Source organism: Cervus elaphus, chromosome 9 (assembly GCF_910594005.1).
Source record: "Cervus elaphus chromosome 9, mCerEla1.1, whole genome shotgun sequence".
Classification (NCBI taxonomy): Eukaryota; Metazoa; Chordata; class Mammalia; order Artiodactyla; family Cervidae; genus Cervus; species Cervus elaphus.
Genome location: NC_057823.1, coordinates 17,259,731 through 17,273,883, shown reverse-complemented (window position 1 = coordinate 17,273,883; position 14,153 = coordinate 17,259,731). Strand labels below are relative to the sequence as shown.

General features: G+C 55.8%; 2 protein-coding genes across 4 annotated transcripts; one reads left to right on the top strand and one right to left on the bottom strand.

Moving 5' to 3' along the window:
* The first annotated feature begins 327 nt into the window (after positions 1-327).
* On the top strand, positions 328-9,070 carry ANGPTL6 (angiopoietin like 6). 3 transcript variants are annotated; one of them, XM_043911446.1, is made up of 6 exons: positions 328-841; positions 5,203-5,785; positions 6,855-7,032; positions 7,584-7,771; positions 7,847-8,117; positions 8,619-9,070. In XM_043911446.1, exons 2-6 carry the CDS (start codon positions 5,210-5,212, stop codon positions 8,807-8,809), a joined length of 1,404 nt encoding a protein of 467 aa, XP_043767381.1. In that variant the 5' UTR covers positions 328-841; positions 5,203-5,209; the 3' UTR covers positions 8,810-9,070. The 3 variants fall into 3 exon arrangements, with proteins under 3 accessions (XP_043767381.1, XP_043767383.1, XP_043767380.1); XM_043911448.1 differs by lacking the exon at positions 328-841 and adding an exon at positions 1,955-2,091; XM_043911445.1 differs by lacking the exon at positions 328-841 and adding an exon at positions 4,899-5,111.
* SHFL (shiftless antiviral inhibitor of ribosomal frameshifting) lies at positions 9,027-13,584 on the bottom strand. The gene is made up of 8 exons (XM_043911449.1): positions 13,236-13,584; positions 12,657-12,780; positions 12,416-12,465; positions 11,005-11,043; positions 10,714-10,863; positions 10,168-10,271; positions 9,863-10,017; positions 9,027-9,330 (listed from the first exon to the last, which is right to left on the bottom strand). Exons 1-8 carry the CDS (start codon positions 13,254-13,256, stop codon positions 9,104-9,106), a joined length of 870 nt encoding a protein of 289 aa, XP_043767384.1. The 5' UTR covers positions 13,257-13,584; the 3' UTR covers positions 9,027-9,103.
* Positions 13,585-14,153: the final 569 nt, after the last annotated feature.

Here is a 14,153-nt window from a genome sequence, read left to right as displayed (position 1 = left end):
ATTACTCGATTTGGCCCCCAGCTCCTGAGGATCAGCTGTCCCTCGCAGAGGCCCTGTCTGTGGACTGGCTGGGGGATGGAAACTCCACATCATCTTCTGGAAATTCAGGGCAAGGCGGGCGCTTGGTCAATAATTCCCCCCCTCCCAGTTTCCACTCAAAGCCCCAGTCTTGGCCTCAGGCCTCTGGCTTCTTCCCCAGAACCTTCGGGTGGGGGAAGAGATTTCCCCCAACATCTCTCTCCCTGTTACATCTGTTTCCTTCCCCTGTCTTCCCTCCCCACTTTACTCCCCTCCCCCATTTGTCTCCTCCCCATTTGCTTCCCCTCTCCTGTCTCCCCACTCCAATTTTTCTCCTCTCCCCACTTCTGTCCCCCCCTCCCCATCCCTGTCTTCTCCCTGTCTGCCTCCCTCTCCCAGCCTTGCTCCTGCCATCAATTGTCCCCTTCATCATCTATAAGTTTCCGTCTTTCTCCTCTGCCCCATTCCCATTTCTCTCTTCTCATCTCTCTCTTCATCGCCCACCTTTCTCCCCATCTTCCCTACGTCTCTCCTCTGTCTCTTGGACACTCTCTTCCACTGGCCCCTCTCCTTGACTTCTGAGGTTTCTTTCTCTGCGGCCAAAAGGGGGAGCCGGAGGAGACTACCAGTGGGGGGCGGAGGGGCCCCAGCCCAGGCCCAGAGCCCAGCCTGGCAGCGTCTCTCAGATCTGGGACGACCATTTCCTCCTTCAGCCCGGGAGGCCACTCGGGTTACGAGCTCAGGACAGTAGCAACTGGGAGAGTGTGTCTGCTGGTCGGGGAGGCCTTCTTACAAGGAGACCCTGGTCCGGTGGGGGCTCTACGTGAGTCGCTTTGTACCTCTGAGAGATGAGTGTGTGGTTACTGCTGCCTGTTTTCGTCCTTGCAGGACATGATCTGTGTGAGGATGTGAGAGTGTGTGGGAGATAAATGGAAACTTGCAGTGGGTGGCAGGCGGGTATCAGGGGCTTGTCTCTGCGCTTTCCAGTTGGTTTGTGTCTCTGCCCTTGCTGGTGTGTGACTGAGTGTACTTGGGTGTGCATGTGCCTGACGCACAGATAAGGACACACTCAGCCCACGGGATATTTTCCTTTGTCGTGATGTATGTGTGTGTGTGACCACGCTTTGAAAAGTCACTGCCCAAATCTGTGCTGTTTCCAGCTGTCTTTTTTTCTTTTTTTTTTGCCACACCACATCCCTGATCAGGGATGCAACCTGGCCCCTGGCAGTGAAAGAGCAGAATCCTACCACTGGGCCACCAGGAAATTCCCTCCAGTTGTGTCTTTATAATTGGGTGTGCCAGGCAAATCCATGGACACACACACATACACACAGATTCCATTGATCTTTGCTGCTTTGTGCAATGGTTTGCATGTCTTATTGGGGTATCTGTATGTCTTTGTGCTGCACTGTTACACAGGAGTATGTGGCTGTCGTGGTCATGTGTGTGAGTTCTGAAGCCATGTTACCTGGGCTGAATCCCACTGCTGATCTTCTCTTAGGCTGTGAGCCACAGGCCAGTTGCTCACCCTCTCTGAGGCTCAGTTCTCTGCTGTAAAATGTGGCTCCTTACAGAAACCAGCTCAGGTGGCCAGGATTAAATGAGATACAAAATGTCACGTTTAGAATCACCCCTGCCAGGCAGCAGGTGCTGCTGCTATTCGCCGTTGTGGTTCTCTGTGATGTGTGTCTGTGTGTCTATGTCTGAGGCTGGGATCTGCCCCAGCCTCCTGGGCCTGCAGCCTCCCACGCTCTGAGCTCTGCTGTGGGGGAACGTTCAGGGCACTGAACTGTGTTATCAGGCTCTGGTGGCCTGAGCAGGAGGGTCTGGCAATTCCCCCTCTGTCCTCACGTGGGAAATGCTAAATATTTACAGTTGGAGCTCCTTGGCTTAGCATTTCACAGCTCCAGTTCCAGGCTCTGGGTGGCTGGGGGTGGTTACCACGCCTCCTTCCTCCTTGCTCTCCCACTAGCCTCTCCCCTTCTCCAGAGGTCCTGCTGGACACTCGGCTCCTTCTCGGACTTCTTGTGTCTGCTGTGGGCCTTGTGGAACTCAGGGTCTTGGTCGTGAGAGGTGAGAGCGCAGGAGGGTGGGAGGGTAGGTGGAGGCTGAATCTGTCTGTTGGGAAACCTGGGCCTCGGTTTGGCTGGGGGGCTCCCCAGGCCTCCTCTTTACCACAGGCTGAGATCCCAAAAGGCAGCAGATGTTACACACACTCTAGTTCCAAGGGGTTTGTGTGTATGCATGTTCAGTGGTGTCCAACTGTTTTGCGACCCCATTGACTGTAGCCCGCCAGGCTCCTCTGTCCGTGGGATTTCCCAGGCAAGAATACTGGCGTGGGTTGCCATTTCCTACTCCAGGGGATCTTGCAGACCTGGGATTGAGCCCGCGTCTCCTGCGTTAGCAGTCAGATTCTTTACCTGGGAAAGCCTCCAAGGGGTTTGGTCCATCCCTATTATGTAGGGCCTGATGTCTTCCAGGGTTAGGGGCAAGGAGAGGACCCTGCTCTGCTCTGGGGAGTTAGTGCTTGGTGTTTGAGTACCGTTGTGAATATGCCTTTCTGCAGCTCAGAACCCTCCCACTGCTCCCACGGAAGTTGGAGTAAAACTCCAGATCCTCCTCTGGTCCCTGCACACTGTGCCTCCATCACCTCCTTGTCCTCGCTGCCTCCGGCTCTCCCCCTCTCATTCTATTCCAGCCTCACAGGCCTCCCTGCTATTCCCTGGGCATATCAAGTTAGGTTCCACATTTCTCTCTTCCCTTTATCTCTCTTCCTTCAGGTCTTCACTCAAGTGTCATTTTCTCAGTGAGGTCTGACTCCTCTACTTATTTATTCATTTATTTTTTTTTTTGCCTCGCCACATGGCTTGTGGGATCTTAGTTCCCTGACCAGGGACAGAACCCAGGCCCCTGGCAGTGAAAGCGAATTCTGACTCCTTTATTTAAAGTGCCCCCCAGCCCAGGTCTCTCACATCCTTCCATATTTTTTCTCCTAAGACTTATCACTCTAAGACCTACCTACTGTGTTTTTTTCCAATCTGCTCTGTGAGGGCAGGGGTTTTGTCTGTGTTGGTCACAGCTGTGTCCCCATCTCCTGGCACACAATAGGTGCTCAAGGAATGTTTGTTGAGTGTGTGAACGAGGTAATGTGTGTGACCACCAGTTATGTGTGGGTTTGGACAAAGTGGATGTTGGTGCCGACAGGGCTGACATGTGGACCATTTTCTGAATGTGGGCAAATGCACATGGGAGGAAGGAACGTGTTTTCCCATCTGAGAGGCTGCAAGTGTGTGAACCCCAGGAATGAAGACAGTGGGGGCCTGGGTGTGGATCCTGCAGCGGGGTTAGTGGCCACAAGTATACATCCTTGAGCGAAGACACCTATATGAGCTCACCTGTGGGAGTCATGGAACATCTTGGGGGGAGCACGTGGGTTCTGCAGGGCGCGTGTGGCACCAAGCGCTGTTTTAGGAGCTGGGGACAGAGCAGTGAACAAAACCCAGACTCAGCCACTGGGAGCTAATATTTTGGTGGAGGAATTCAGAGCATAAACAGTGGCAAATCAATGAGGCAAATGCAGAATGACAAATGCTAAAATGACAAAGACCATGGAGACTTCGAAGGTGGTTTACTGGCTGAGACTCTACGCTCTCAATGCAGGAGGCCTGGGTTAAATCCCTGGTCAGGAAACTAGACCCCACATGCCGCAACTAAGACCGGTGCAGCCAAATAAATATTAAAAAACAAAGAAAGAAAAAGTCCATATAGGGTGTGCCCAGGAGGGGCGACTCTAAATGGGGTAGTCAAGGAGGGCTTCTAAGGAGATAGCTGAGACCTGAATAAGGAGAGGGAGGCATGATAAATTGAGGGAAGAATATTCCAGGCTGAGAAAACAGCAAGTGCAAATGCCTTAAGGCTGAAGGATGCCTTGTGTGTTTGAGGAACAGCCAGGAGGCCAGGGTGGCTGAAGCAGAGTGAGTGGGGTGAACAGGAGGAGGTGAGGAAGCAAGGGGACTGGACAGAGCTTGTAGAACTTTCTGCGCTGCAGGAGGACTCGGGCTTTTCCTTTAAGTGAGGGGACATGACCTGACTTGGGTGTTCACAGGCATTCTCTGGCTGCTGTTGGAAAAACAGAGCAGAGCCTGAGGACGGAAGCCTGGAGACCTGGGAGGTAGCGACTCTAAGGAAAGCCAGATGGTGTCTTGAGCTTGGATCATGGGAGAGGGTTAGCATGGTGGTGGTGGCGGGTGAATGTGGAGGAATTCAGGGTCTAAACACCAGAGCTGACAGGCCTGGCTGATGGGTTCCATCTGCCATGCGGAAAGAGACAGGGACAACCCTGGGACTTGGGGCTGGGGATATTGGGAAATGTGGTGTCCCGCTACTAGACTGAATTAGGGGGACTTTTCCCTCATCCCCTCTCTCCCTATTTTCCCATGGTTTCTGCTTCAGCCTCCTCCAGGTACTTTAATATGTCAGGCATGATCCACCCTCAGGGCTTTTAAAATTTCAGCTCCCCCTGCCAGGGACCTCTTCTCCCCTAGAAGCCCCCATGGTTTCCTCCCTCAGGTTTTTGTATAAAAATGTCACCTCCTCCAGGTCTTCCCTCCTCTCAAATCCCCGTATCTCTGTCTTTTTACTGGTGTCTTTTTTTTTTTTTTTTTTTTGCCTCTTGCGGGATCTCAGCTCCTGGACCGACCAGGGACGGAATCCAAGTCCCGAGCAGCGAAAGCACACAGTTAAACTACTGATGGCCAGGGTATTCTCCTGTCTTTTACTGTTATCCTTAGTACAAACTAGGGCCGTCTAATACTCTATTAATTCTAACTTAATTTTGTTCCTTGCTCACCGGGGCAGGGATTTTTTTGTGTGCTACCCCGACTGTATTCCCAAGCGCCTAGAACTGAGGCCAGCAAACAGTCAGCTCTCAGTGAAGCCTTGCAGAGTGAATGCACGAAGCATATTGACCTGTAGGGCGCGTGGAACTCAGTGGTGAGGCCAGGGATGGGTTCTACTGCAGCATCTCCAACCTCGGGGCTGGGAAGGGGATGTATCCGCTGTGTGCGGCCCCTGATACACGCAGGTGTAGACATGTGCGTTCCCGTGTGGGAGCGGACAGGGTTTGGTCCGACTTCACAGTCGGAGGTCCAGCCCCCCTACTTCCCGTTCATTCTCTGCCCGCAGGTCCGCCATGTCGGCACCCCGGCTGCTCACGTTGCAGCTGCTGCTCCTGCTGGGCGCGTGGTGGGCGCGCGCGGCCGCCCCGCGTTGCACCTACACCTTCGTGCTGCCCCCGCAGAAGTTCACGGGCGCCGTGTGCTGGAGCGGGCCGGCTGCTGCGCGCCCGACGCCGGAGGCCGTGAACGCCAGCGAGGTGGCGGCGCTGCGCGTGCGCGTGAGCCGCCACGAGGAATTGCTGCGCGAACTTCAGCGGCTGGCAACCGCCGATGGCGCCGTAGCCGGAGAAGTGCGTGCGCTGCGCAAGGAGAGCCGAGGTTTGAGCGCGCGCCTGGGCCAGCTGCGCGCGCAGCTGCAGCACGAGGCGGGCCCGGGGGCGGGGCCTAGCCCGGGGGCGGAGCCCGCCTCCGCGCTAGCGCTGCTCGGGGATCGCGTGCTGAACGCCTCAGCCGAGGCGCAGCGCGCTGCCGCCCGCTTCCACCAGCTGGACGTCAAGTTCCGCGAGCTGGCACAGCTAGTCAGCCAGCAGAGTGGCCTCATCGCCCGCCTGGAGCGCTTGTGCCCGGGGAGTGCGGGCGGGCAGCAGCAGGTAACTCCGAAACTATCACCCTCCCCAAATCGCAGCCACTTCTTGTGGGCATTGTCAGTAAGGTGGGGCCTCCTGAAACCCCACGATCTCTTATCTGCGGTTCTGAAGTACAAAAAGCTCCATAAACCGGATCCCTCTCTCTCCTCCAACAACTCATTTGGGGCAAAACGCTACTGGTAGCTACTTAAAGTCTTTACTTATCTACCTGATATGAATACTCATAGTGGTGGTGGTTTAGTCGCTAAGTCGTGTCCGATTCTTGCGACCCCATGGACTGTAGCCTGCCAGGCTCCTCTGTCCATGGGATTCTCCAGGCAAGAATACTGGAGTGGGTTGCCATTTCCTTCTTCAGGGGTTCTTCCCGACCCAGGAATTGAACCCAGCTCTCCTGCATTGCAGGCAGGTTCCTGTAATCAGGTATATTACTAATATGTGCATGAAGACCAAAGACCTCATTGGGGATGCTAGGGAATTTATGTAGACCCTGTGTTACTGTTTCTTGTTGTCCTTTAGTCTAAGTCCTGTCTGACTCGCTGCAACCCCATAGAGTGGGTTGCCATTTCCTTCTGTAGTTACTGTTTCTAACTCTTGCTGTATTATTCAGAGTTCTGGACTATGTCTGGCCTTGGGTTTTGAATAAGAGATTGTTGCTCTGATAGTAGCCACCTTACAGCTTTGGGAGGCTTCAGTAAGTTAATACTCAAGTGTTGGATTGCCTCATATTATCCCTGCTTTACAGAAAAGTTTGGAGGCACAGATTTGTTAAGGTGTGGACACCAGAGCTAGAATTCAAGCCCAGCTCTGTCTCTTTTTTAATTTTTTGGCCACACCTTGAGACATGGGGGAATCTTAGTTCCCCGACCAGGGACCGAACCCCTCCCCTAGGAGTAGAAGCAGAGTCCCAACTGCTGGACCACCAGGAAGTCCGGCTCTGTCTCTTGACTGGTGGAGTTAGGCTTGGGAGGATCAAGCCATGCTCCTGCTTGATCGCCTTCCCATCTGGGTGCTGGAAGATGTAGGAGCCTAGAGCCTCCAGGGCTAAGGTATCTGACTTTCTTGGTTACCCCAGGTCCTGCCCCCACCGCTGGTGCCTGTGGTCCCCGTCAGTTTGGTGGGTGGCACCGGCGACACCGGCAGGAGGCTAGACTCAGCCGCAGAACCTCAAAGAGATCAGACCCTGAGACAGCCAGGACCCCTGGCCTCTCCTCTGCCCTCGGGGCACCCTGCTGTTCCAGCTAAGCCAGCAGGTAAGTCAAGGGCGTGGCTGTTGTGGGTGTGAGGAGCCAGGGGATTCCCAGTGCAGTGTGAACAGAGGGAAATAGGAGGCAGGACCTTAATGCGAGATTCCTCTTATGGTGAGGGGGCTGGGGGGAAATGATGCATTTTATTCTGTTGATGGAACAGCGAGATATGGCTCTGACTCTGATAAGGAACAAAATTCTTACTATGGTGTGAAACTAGGAGAGGTACTCTTATTTTGATGAGAGGGCAGCAGATTTAAGAATGCTACTTTGGTGAGCATTGGAGGAAGTTCAGAGGGCCATGTTCAGGACCTCTCTTCTGGTGAAACCATAGAAGGATTTAAGAATCCCAGGCTCCACATTGGCTCTACTGAGAGAAGAGTGACTTAGAGTCTTATTTAGGTAAGAAAAGGCATATTGGGGCTTTTATCCTGGAGAGGGAATAAGAGAAGCAGTGCTGCTATTCTGGTGAGGGGACCAGTGAGAATCAAGATTCTTACTCCAGTAAGGGGTTGACTGGTCCAGCTTGTGCCTCTCCCATATCCCTATGCCCACAGGCCCATGGCGGGATTGTGCAGAGGCCCGCCAGGCAGGCCATGGACAGAGTGGAGTGTATGAGTTACGAGTGGGCCGGCACGTGGTGTCAGCATGGTGTGAGCAACAGCTGGAGGGAGGAGGCTGGACGGTGATTCAGAGGCGGCAAGATGGCTCGGTCAACTTCTTCACTACCTGGCAGCACTACAAGGTGGGCACAGGTGGGTGGGGGCGGGGCTGGGCAGGGGAAGGGGACCAGCTCCTGACTTTCTGACTTTCCTGCCAGGTGGGCTTCGGGCAGCCTGATGGGGAATACTGGCTGGGCCTTGAACCTGTGCATCAGCTCACCAGCCGTGGGGACCATGAGCTACTGGTGCTCCTTGAAGACTGGGGAGGCCGTGGGGCACGCGCCCACTATGATGGTTTTTCCCTGGAGCCTGAGAGTGACCACTACCGCCTGCGGCTTGGCCAGTACCATGGGGATGCTGGAGACTCTCTTTCCTGGCACAATGACAAGCCTTTCAGCACCGTGGATAGAGACCGAGACTCCTATTCTGGTAAAGGGCTCTTATTTTGGTGGTGTGTGGGGGCAGGATAGAAGACTCTTAGTGAGGAAATGAAAGAGGGTGGGGTAAGACTTTCCTCTGGTAGGGATCAGGGCAAACAAGAGCATGGAGGACAGGACTCTTATTCTGGTGAAGGAGTCTAGATTCATTCTCTAATGAGTCAGTAAGTCAGGGCCCTTGCCTTTGTGAAAGGTGGTGGGGGAAAGGTGGAGCTGTGAGAGCTAGGACTTTTAATTATTCTAGAAAGAAAGTAGAGAAGGTTGTTTTTTCTGATAAAGGAATGAGAGGTAAAGCTCCTAGTTTGCAGAAAGGATGGAGAAAAATGTGACTTGTACTTTGGTAAGGGGATAAGGAAGAAACTAAGGCTATTACTTTGAAGTAGGGGGACAGAGGATGCCTGGCAAAAGCCTTGTGCTAGTGAGTTGCTGGTAGAGGCTTTTATGCTGGTGAGAAGAATAAAATAAGGCTTTTTTTTTCCCCCTTTCCCCTCAGGTAACTGTGCCCTGTACCAGCGGGGAGGCTGGTGGTACCATGCCTGTGCCCACTCCAACCTCAATGGGGTGTGGCATCGAGGTGGCCACTACCGTAGCCGCTACCAGGACGGGGTCTACTGGGCCGAGTTTCGTGGTGGGGCTTACTCTCTCAAGAAGGCTGCCATGCTGATCAGGCCCCTGAGGCTGTGACCCTCTGTCCATCTGTCCCCCAGGTCCCAGGGGATGTGTGTCAGCAGGAGCCCAAGTTGTCCTGGTCACCCCTCCTTCGTGGCTCCACGCAGACCACGCCCCACAGACCTTTTCCAGTTGTGGATCTGCAGGGCTTCCCCAGAGCTCTGCAGACAGTGCCCAGGAATCCCCCTGCCAATATCTTGGACCCAGACGGCTCCCCAAGGGCACTGAGATCTCAGTTTGAGCTCATATTTTATAACAACACAAAATATCCACAGACCGTGTCTGGTTTGCATCTGCACCTGGCAGGGGTCACTCCCCGTGCCCGCCCTCCTCCTCCTCCTCCTCTTCCTCCTCCTCCTCCTTCAGGTCCTCCAGAATGAGGTTGTCCAGGTCTTCCAGGAGGCCCCCCTGGCTCAGGCAGGTGGCCACAGTGGAGCCACTGCTGATGTGGAGGTTGCTGGGGTGCAGGACTTTGGGCAGGTGGTTCTGCTTTCGGCTCTTGGGGTGTGCACAGGACGTCCCAGGCACGTGGGGCTCTGGGGAGGGAGAGGTTCTGAGCCCCCTCCTGGGGCTGGAGGCCACGGGGTGCTCTGGGGGAGGGGAGGGGCTGAGGCCACAGGCTCTAGGGCAGAGGTGGAAGTCACAGACGTTGAAGCCACAGGAGACCCAGGGTCATGGGCATCACCTGAGACTACAGAGGACAAAACAGGAGCCAAGAACACAGAGAGACTACAGGGGCTGAGTCCATAGGACACCGGGATGTGGGTCATCAGGGTGAAACCACAAAGCCTTATGCGTGAAAACATGGAGGGTGGCTGATGCCATGGGAGGTGAGTGTGAGGAGGGACTCCTTCCAGGCAAGGAGGTGGAGGGCGGTGGAAGATATGGAAGGAGGGGCCCATGGGGTAAGAGGTGAAATGGCCTCCAGAACTAGGACCTTAGGAGTTAGGTGGAAGAAGCAGGCAGACACCTTGGTGCTTAAAGCCCCAGAGATGGAAGTCCCAGGAGTCCAGGCCACATAGATGGCCCGGAATAGGGGGAGGCCACTGGGACGCGCCAGGCGCTCACCTCTCCGATTGTAGCAGTCCTCAGCGGAGCAGGAGTGGGTGTGGGTGCTGCGGCGATCCGGGTCGCGATCCCAGCGCGGAGGGAGGATCCGTGTCGGATACACAGGGAAGCCGCACCCGTAGCAGGGGGACCGGGACCCCATCTGTGCCCAGCCCCTGGGGGCGGGCAGGGCCGTGAGGGTCCAAGGGCCAGCCGGGCCAGGACGCCAGGACGGGGCCAGGGTAGGGAGGGGCGGGGCGGGGCTGGGGCGGGGCCGAGGGTGAGGGGGTGGGGTCAGCTCCCTCTCGGGGAAGTTGTGCCCTCACCGGAAGTTGTGTCGACATTTCGGGCAGTGGAATTCAGCCACGCCCCACATCTTGTCACTGGGCACCGGATCATAGCGCTTCCGGCATTTCCTGCATCTGGACACCTAGGGGTAGAGAAGAGCGGAGCAGATGGGCACTGATAGCCTGATGGTGTTCGCGGTGGGGTTTACACCATCGAAACTGGCAAACACTGTAAGTCTGGGGGCACTTCCTACAAGGGCTGGTTATTAGGCATTTACCAGAAGCACGCCACTGGTCAGGGGGTTCAGAAGCCAGATTTGGGGCTCAGGTTTGATTTCTGTGGGTAGCGGTCAAACTGCGTAGTCAGAGTTCAGGGGTAAGTTGAGCTTCTCCAGTTGAATGTTAAGTTGGAAGTCCAGCTCTGGGTCAGCGTTGGGGCTGAGATTGGGGTTGATCTCTGAGGCTGCAGGTGTCTGGGATTGGGTTCTCAGAGGCCGATGTTCTTGGGTCAGTTGGTTTGGACACTGGGAGTGGGGGTTGGGAGCAGAGCCAGGACAGAACCAAGGGCAGGGGTTGGGTCATCACCTCCTTCCGCTGAGGCACGCGACGCCACCAGACATGGTCACAGGAGGAGCAGGCAAACTGCCGGTCCACGGCAGGGATGAGGTCTTCCTGGGCACGCTGGAACATGCGTAGGTTGTCTTCTGTCAGCGGCAGGAGGGATGTCGCCACCGCCTGCAGAATGGGGTGGGTGGGGCCAAGAGGGTGGTCAGTCCTCTTCTCTTCCAGCCCCTAAAGTGTCCCTCCTCCTCACGTATGGACACCCCCAGGGGTGTGCTCACCGCTCTACCTCCCTGTCCCACACCCTGGACTCACCTGGATGTCTCGGTCCTGCTTCATGTCCTCTGGGGGGTCCTGTGCGGAAACACCAGGGGCAGAAACTGGGGAGGTGGCTCATGCCTCTTTTCTGGGGGCAGGGCTTCTGGAGGGGGAGGCAGGGTTCTGGCCCCATATAAGTAAGGTGTCCCCAACTCAAGAGGAGTTAATTGAGCAGCCTCCACTTCCTGAGGGCAAGGGTGTGTGATCTCAGTTGTCCTCATAGCAACCCTGAGAGGTGGGCACACCTGTGATCCCCATTGCTCAGATGGGGAAACTGAGGCCCAGAGCCCTGAGAGGGCTTGCCTGAGATTACCCTGAGTGAGTATGGGGCAACAGGCCTGGGCCCTGTGCTCCCTTCATGCTGGCACACACTTGCTGGCATTGTGACAGGTCGCCTCTTTGAGGCTATGCTGCTTTAGGCTAAGTGCTTGAGCTCTGGATTCAGAGAGCCACAGGTTGGAATCCTGGCCTCATCACTTCCAGCTGTAGGGTCATGGCCAAGCCACTCTCCCTAATGAAGGACATCTAGGAGTCCAGGTTCTGACTCTAGGTGACCTGGGTTCAAATCCCAGTTGCCACCTGCATTCAGCATGAACCTGGTGAGTGACTTCATCACCCTGTGTCTCAGTTTCCTCATCTGTCAAGTGGATATGATAAATAATAGGACTTGTCTTACAGGACCTGTGGCAATAAGTCAACAGGTAGAATTCCTGGAGTCCTACTGCAGGGAAAGTGCTCAATCAATGATACTCTTTGCTAGTTTTATTATACTCATTATATGTATAACTGTAAATATATAAATGTTAAAGTATAAAACATACTTTACTATACTCTTTAACAACTCTGTGCTGGGCCCTTTCAGACAGGCAAACCCGTGCGCCAGCTACCAAGGCCATCTAAGGGGCAAAGTGGCCGTACAAAGCCTTTCATCCATTCATTGTTTTATTCATTCATTCACATGGGCTTCCCTGCCCCTCTTTCCTCCCCCATCTCCCGCTCGTCCCAGCCTGTCTGCAAGTTCCTCTGCTCAGGTCACCCTCTCTTCAGGAAGATCTCCAACCCCTCCCCTTCCCAGGGATCACTCCTCCCTAGGCTTGAAGAATGTGGTACCACCTCCTCCAGGAAGCCTTCCCTGACCTCTTTGGCTCCTCTGTAATGATGATAATCCTGATTCTTTTCACTGCCTAGTTTCTTGTCTCTCTCTTCCATTTCATACAATCAGCATGTAATGAGCACCTACGGTTTGCAGCCTTCTTGGTCAGATCCACGACTGAGGTGAGTAAGTGAATGAGGCTAGACCATGAGTTGTGGATGGACAGTGCATAGAAGGAGCTCTGCCATGGATGAGCCTGACCCTTCCATTCTTCCTCCCCTTACCACGTGTTTTGAGAGGAGGGGGGCAGTTTACCTGGGTATCCAGATCATTACTCAGTTCCTGTCCATCCTTCTGCTTTACCCCTGGTGGGGAGAGTAAGTGTAAGTGAAGGCCCCTTGAAAGGTTTTGTGGGAATTTCAGGGCCCCCAGAACCCCGATCCAGACCGCCCCCCAAAGAGATGATCTCATCGCCTCTTCCAGCCTCCAGCACAGACCACACCCCCTCCCTGCTCCCCAGCTTAACTCTCACCAGGCAGGACCCCCACCTGCTCACCATACACGATGGAGCGCCCCACTCCAGTGTGGTCGCTGCCAAATTTCCTCATCAGAGTCCCCGCCTTCTTGGAGGATACCTTTCCATGAAACTTCTCCCGGAGGCGCCGGACGCTTTTCTCCAGCTGGGGTGGGGACAGATGGGAGAAGGAGAGCGCAGTTGCCCTTCCTCCATCCCTAGGCTTCCTTTTTTCACGTCCTGAACTTGACCCTGGGTTTTGGCCTCCGTACCCACCCCCCCATCCCTCTACTGCATTTCCTGGAAAAAGCCAAAGTCCCCATAGGGCACTGGGGGAGGGAGCGGACTAGGGCGAGCGTCCCAGGCTAAGGAATGAGGCCGGCCAGATGACCCCTGGCCTCTGACCCTTGACCCAGCAGCCCCCGCTTTTCCTCGAGGAGGCCGCATTTTGCTCCGGGGCATGTGGCGGTCACTCTCCTTTCCGAGGTGGACGAGTGCCAGCCTTGGGGGGAAGGTCTGGGCTTGGATGGAGTCCCCAGCAACTGCGAAGCCCGCTCCGTGCCCCTAGCTCCTCCTCAGCATCTCTCGCGGGCCCCCGGCCCAGTTGTAGCCATCTCCTACCTCCACACCTTCTTGAGACATGGTGGCGGCGTAGGTCCCCGCGAGGGTCCGCACTGCGCGCTCAGCGGCCCCCTACCTGGGCGCGCCCGTCGGTCCGGCCGCGCAGGGCAGGGGGCGGGGCCTCCAGGCCGGCTCCGCCCTTCCTTTCCTAAGCTCCGTTTCGCTTTCGTTTGGGAACGGGGGGGTGGACGGGGAGCGCTAGCTCCGCCCTGGCTCCGCCTCTGCTCTTGCGCCCCAAACCCAGGCGGGCGCCCCGGATCTGCACCCTGCGGCGGAGCGCGCAGAACTCGGGCGGGGGAAGCGGCGCGGCCTCTGCAGTCGGTCACATGTCCCCACGCTGCGCGGGGTCCGCGTCTTCACGTCCCTCGTGGGGGCGGGGCCGCATCTGAAGGCCGCGGCGAGTCTCCGTGCCCCCGCCTGTTCGCGCTCCCCTGTTCACCGCCCGGTCCCCTCCCTCTCCCGGGAATCAGGCGCTAATGAGGATCTGGACCCCTGTCTTGCTCTGAGTGTCTTGCCCGGCTATGTCTCCTCTCTGAACCTCAGTTTACTTCTCTGTAAAATGGGGATGATGATAGTGGCTACATCCTGGGGGCGGGTTTGTGTACGCGCGCGCTCATATCTGCGCGCGCGCGCGCGCACGTGCCAGGATTCGGGATCCCCAGGTCGAATATTTCGTAGCGCCTGGCATGCTGCAGACGTTCAACTAGTCACTGGGCCACCTACTATGTGCAAGATATTAAGAAGCAGGCAGTTGTGGTGGGGAGAAGGTGCTTGTTAAAAATACGGATTCCTGGTCCTTCGCAGTCTTGCAGAATCGGTCTGTCTAGGGGTTCCAGGGAATTTGCGCTGAAAAACGGAAGATTGAGAACCCCGAGGGATCAGGACAATTTTAACCCAGCATGGGGGGTGGGCGAGGGG

Coding starts and splice junctions, on each gene's coding strand:
- SHFL (XM_043911449.1), bottom strand. CDS start 13,256: ATGTCTCAAGAAGGTGTGGAG. Junction 11,044..12,415: donor GTAATGATCTGGATACCCAG/GTAAACTGCCCC, acceptor GTTTCCGCACAG/GACCCCCCAGAGGACATGAA. Junction 10,864..11,004: donor AGCAGGACCGAGACATCCAG/GTGAGTCCAGGG, acceptor CCCATTCTGCAG/GCGGTGGCGACATCCCTCCT.
- ANGPTL6 (XM_043911445.1), top strand. CDS start 5,023: ATGGGTTCTACTGCAGCATCTCCAACCTCGGGGCTGGGAAGGGGATGT. Junction 7,772..7,846: donor CTACCTGGCAGCACTACAAG/GTGGGCACAGGT, acceptor CTTTCCTGCCAG/GTGGGCTTCGGGCAGCCTGA. Junction 8,118..8,618: donor AGACCGAGACTCCTATTCTG/GTAAAGGGCTCT, acceptor CTTTCCCCTCAG/GTAACTGTGCCCTGTACCAG.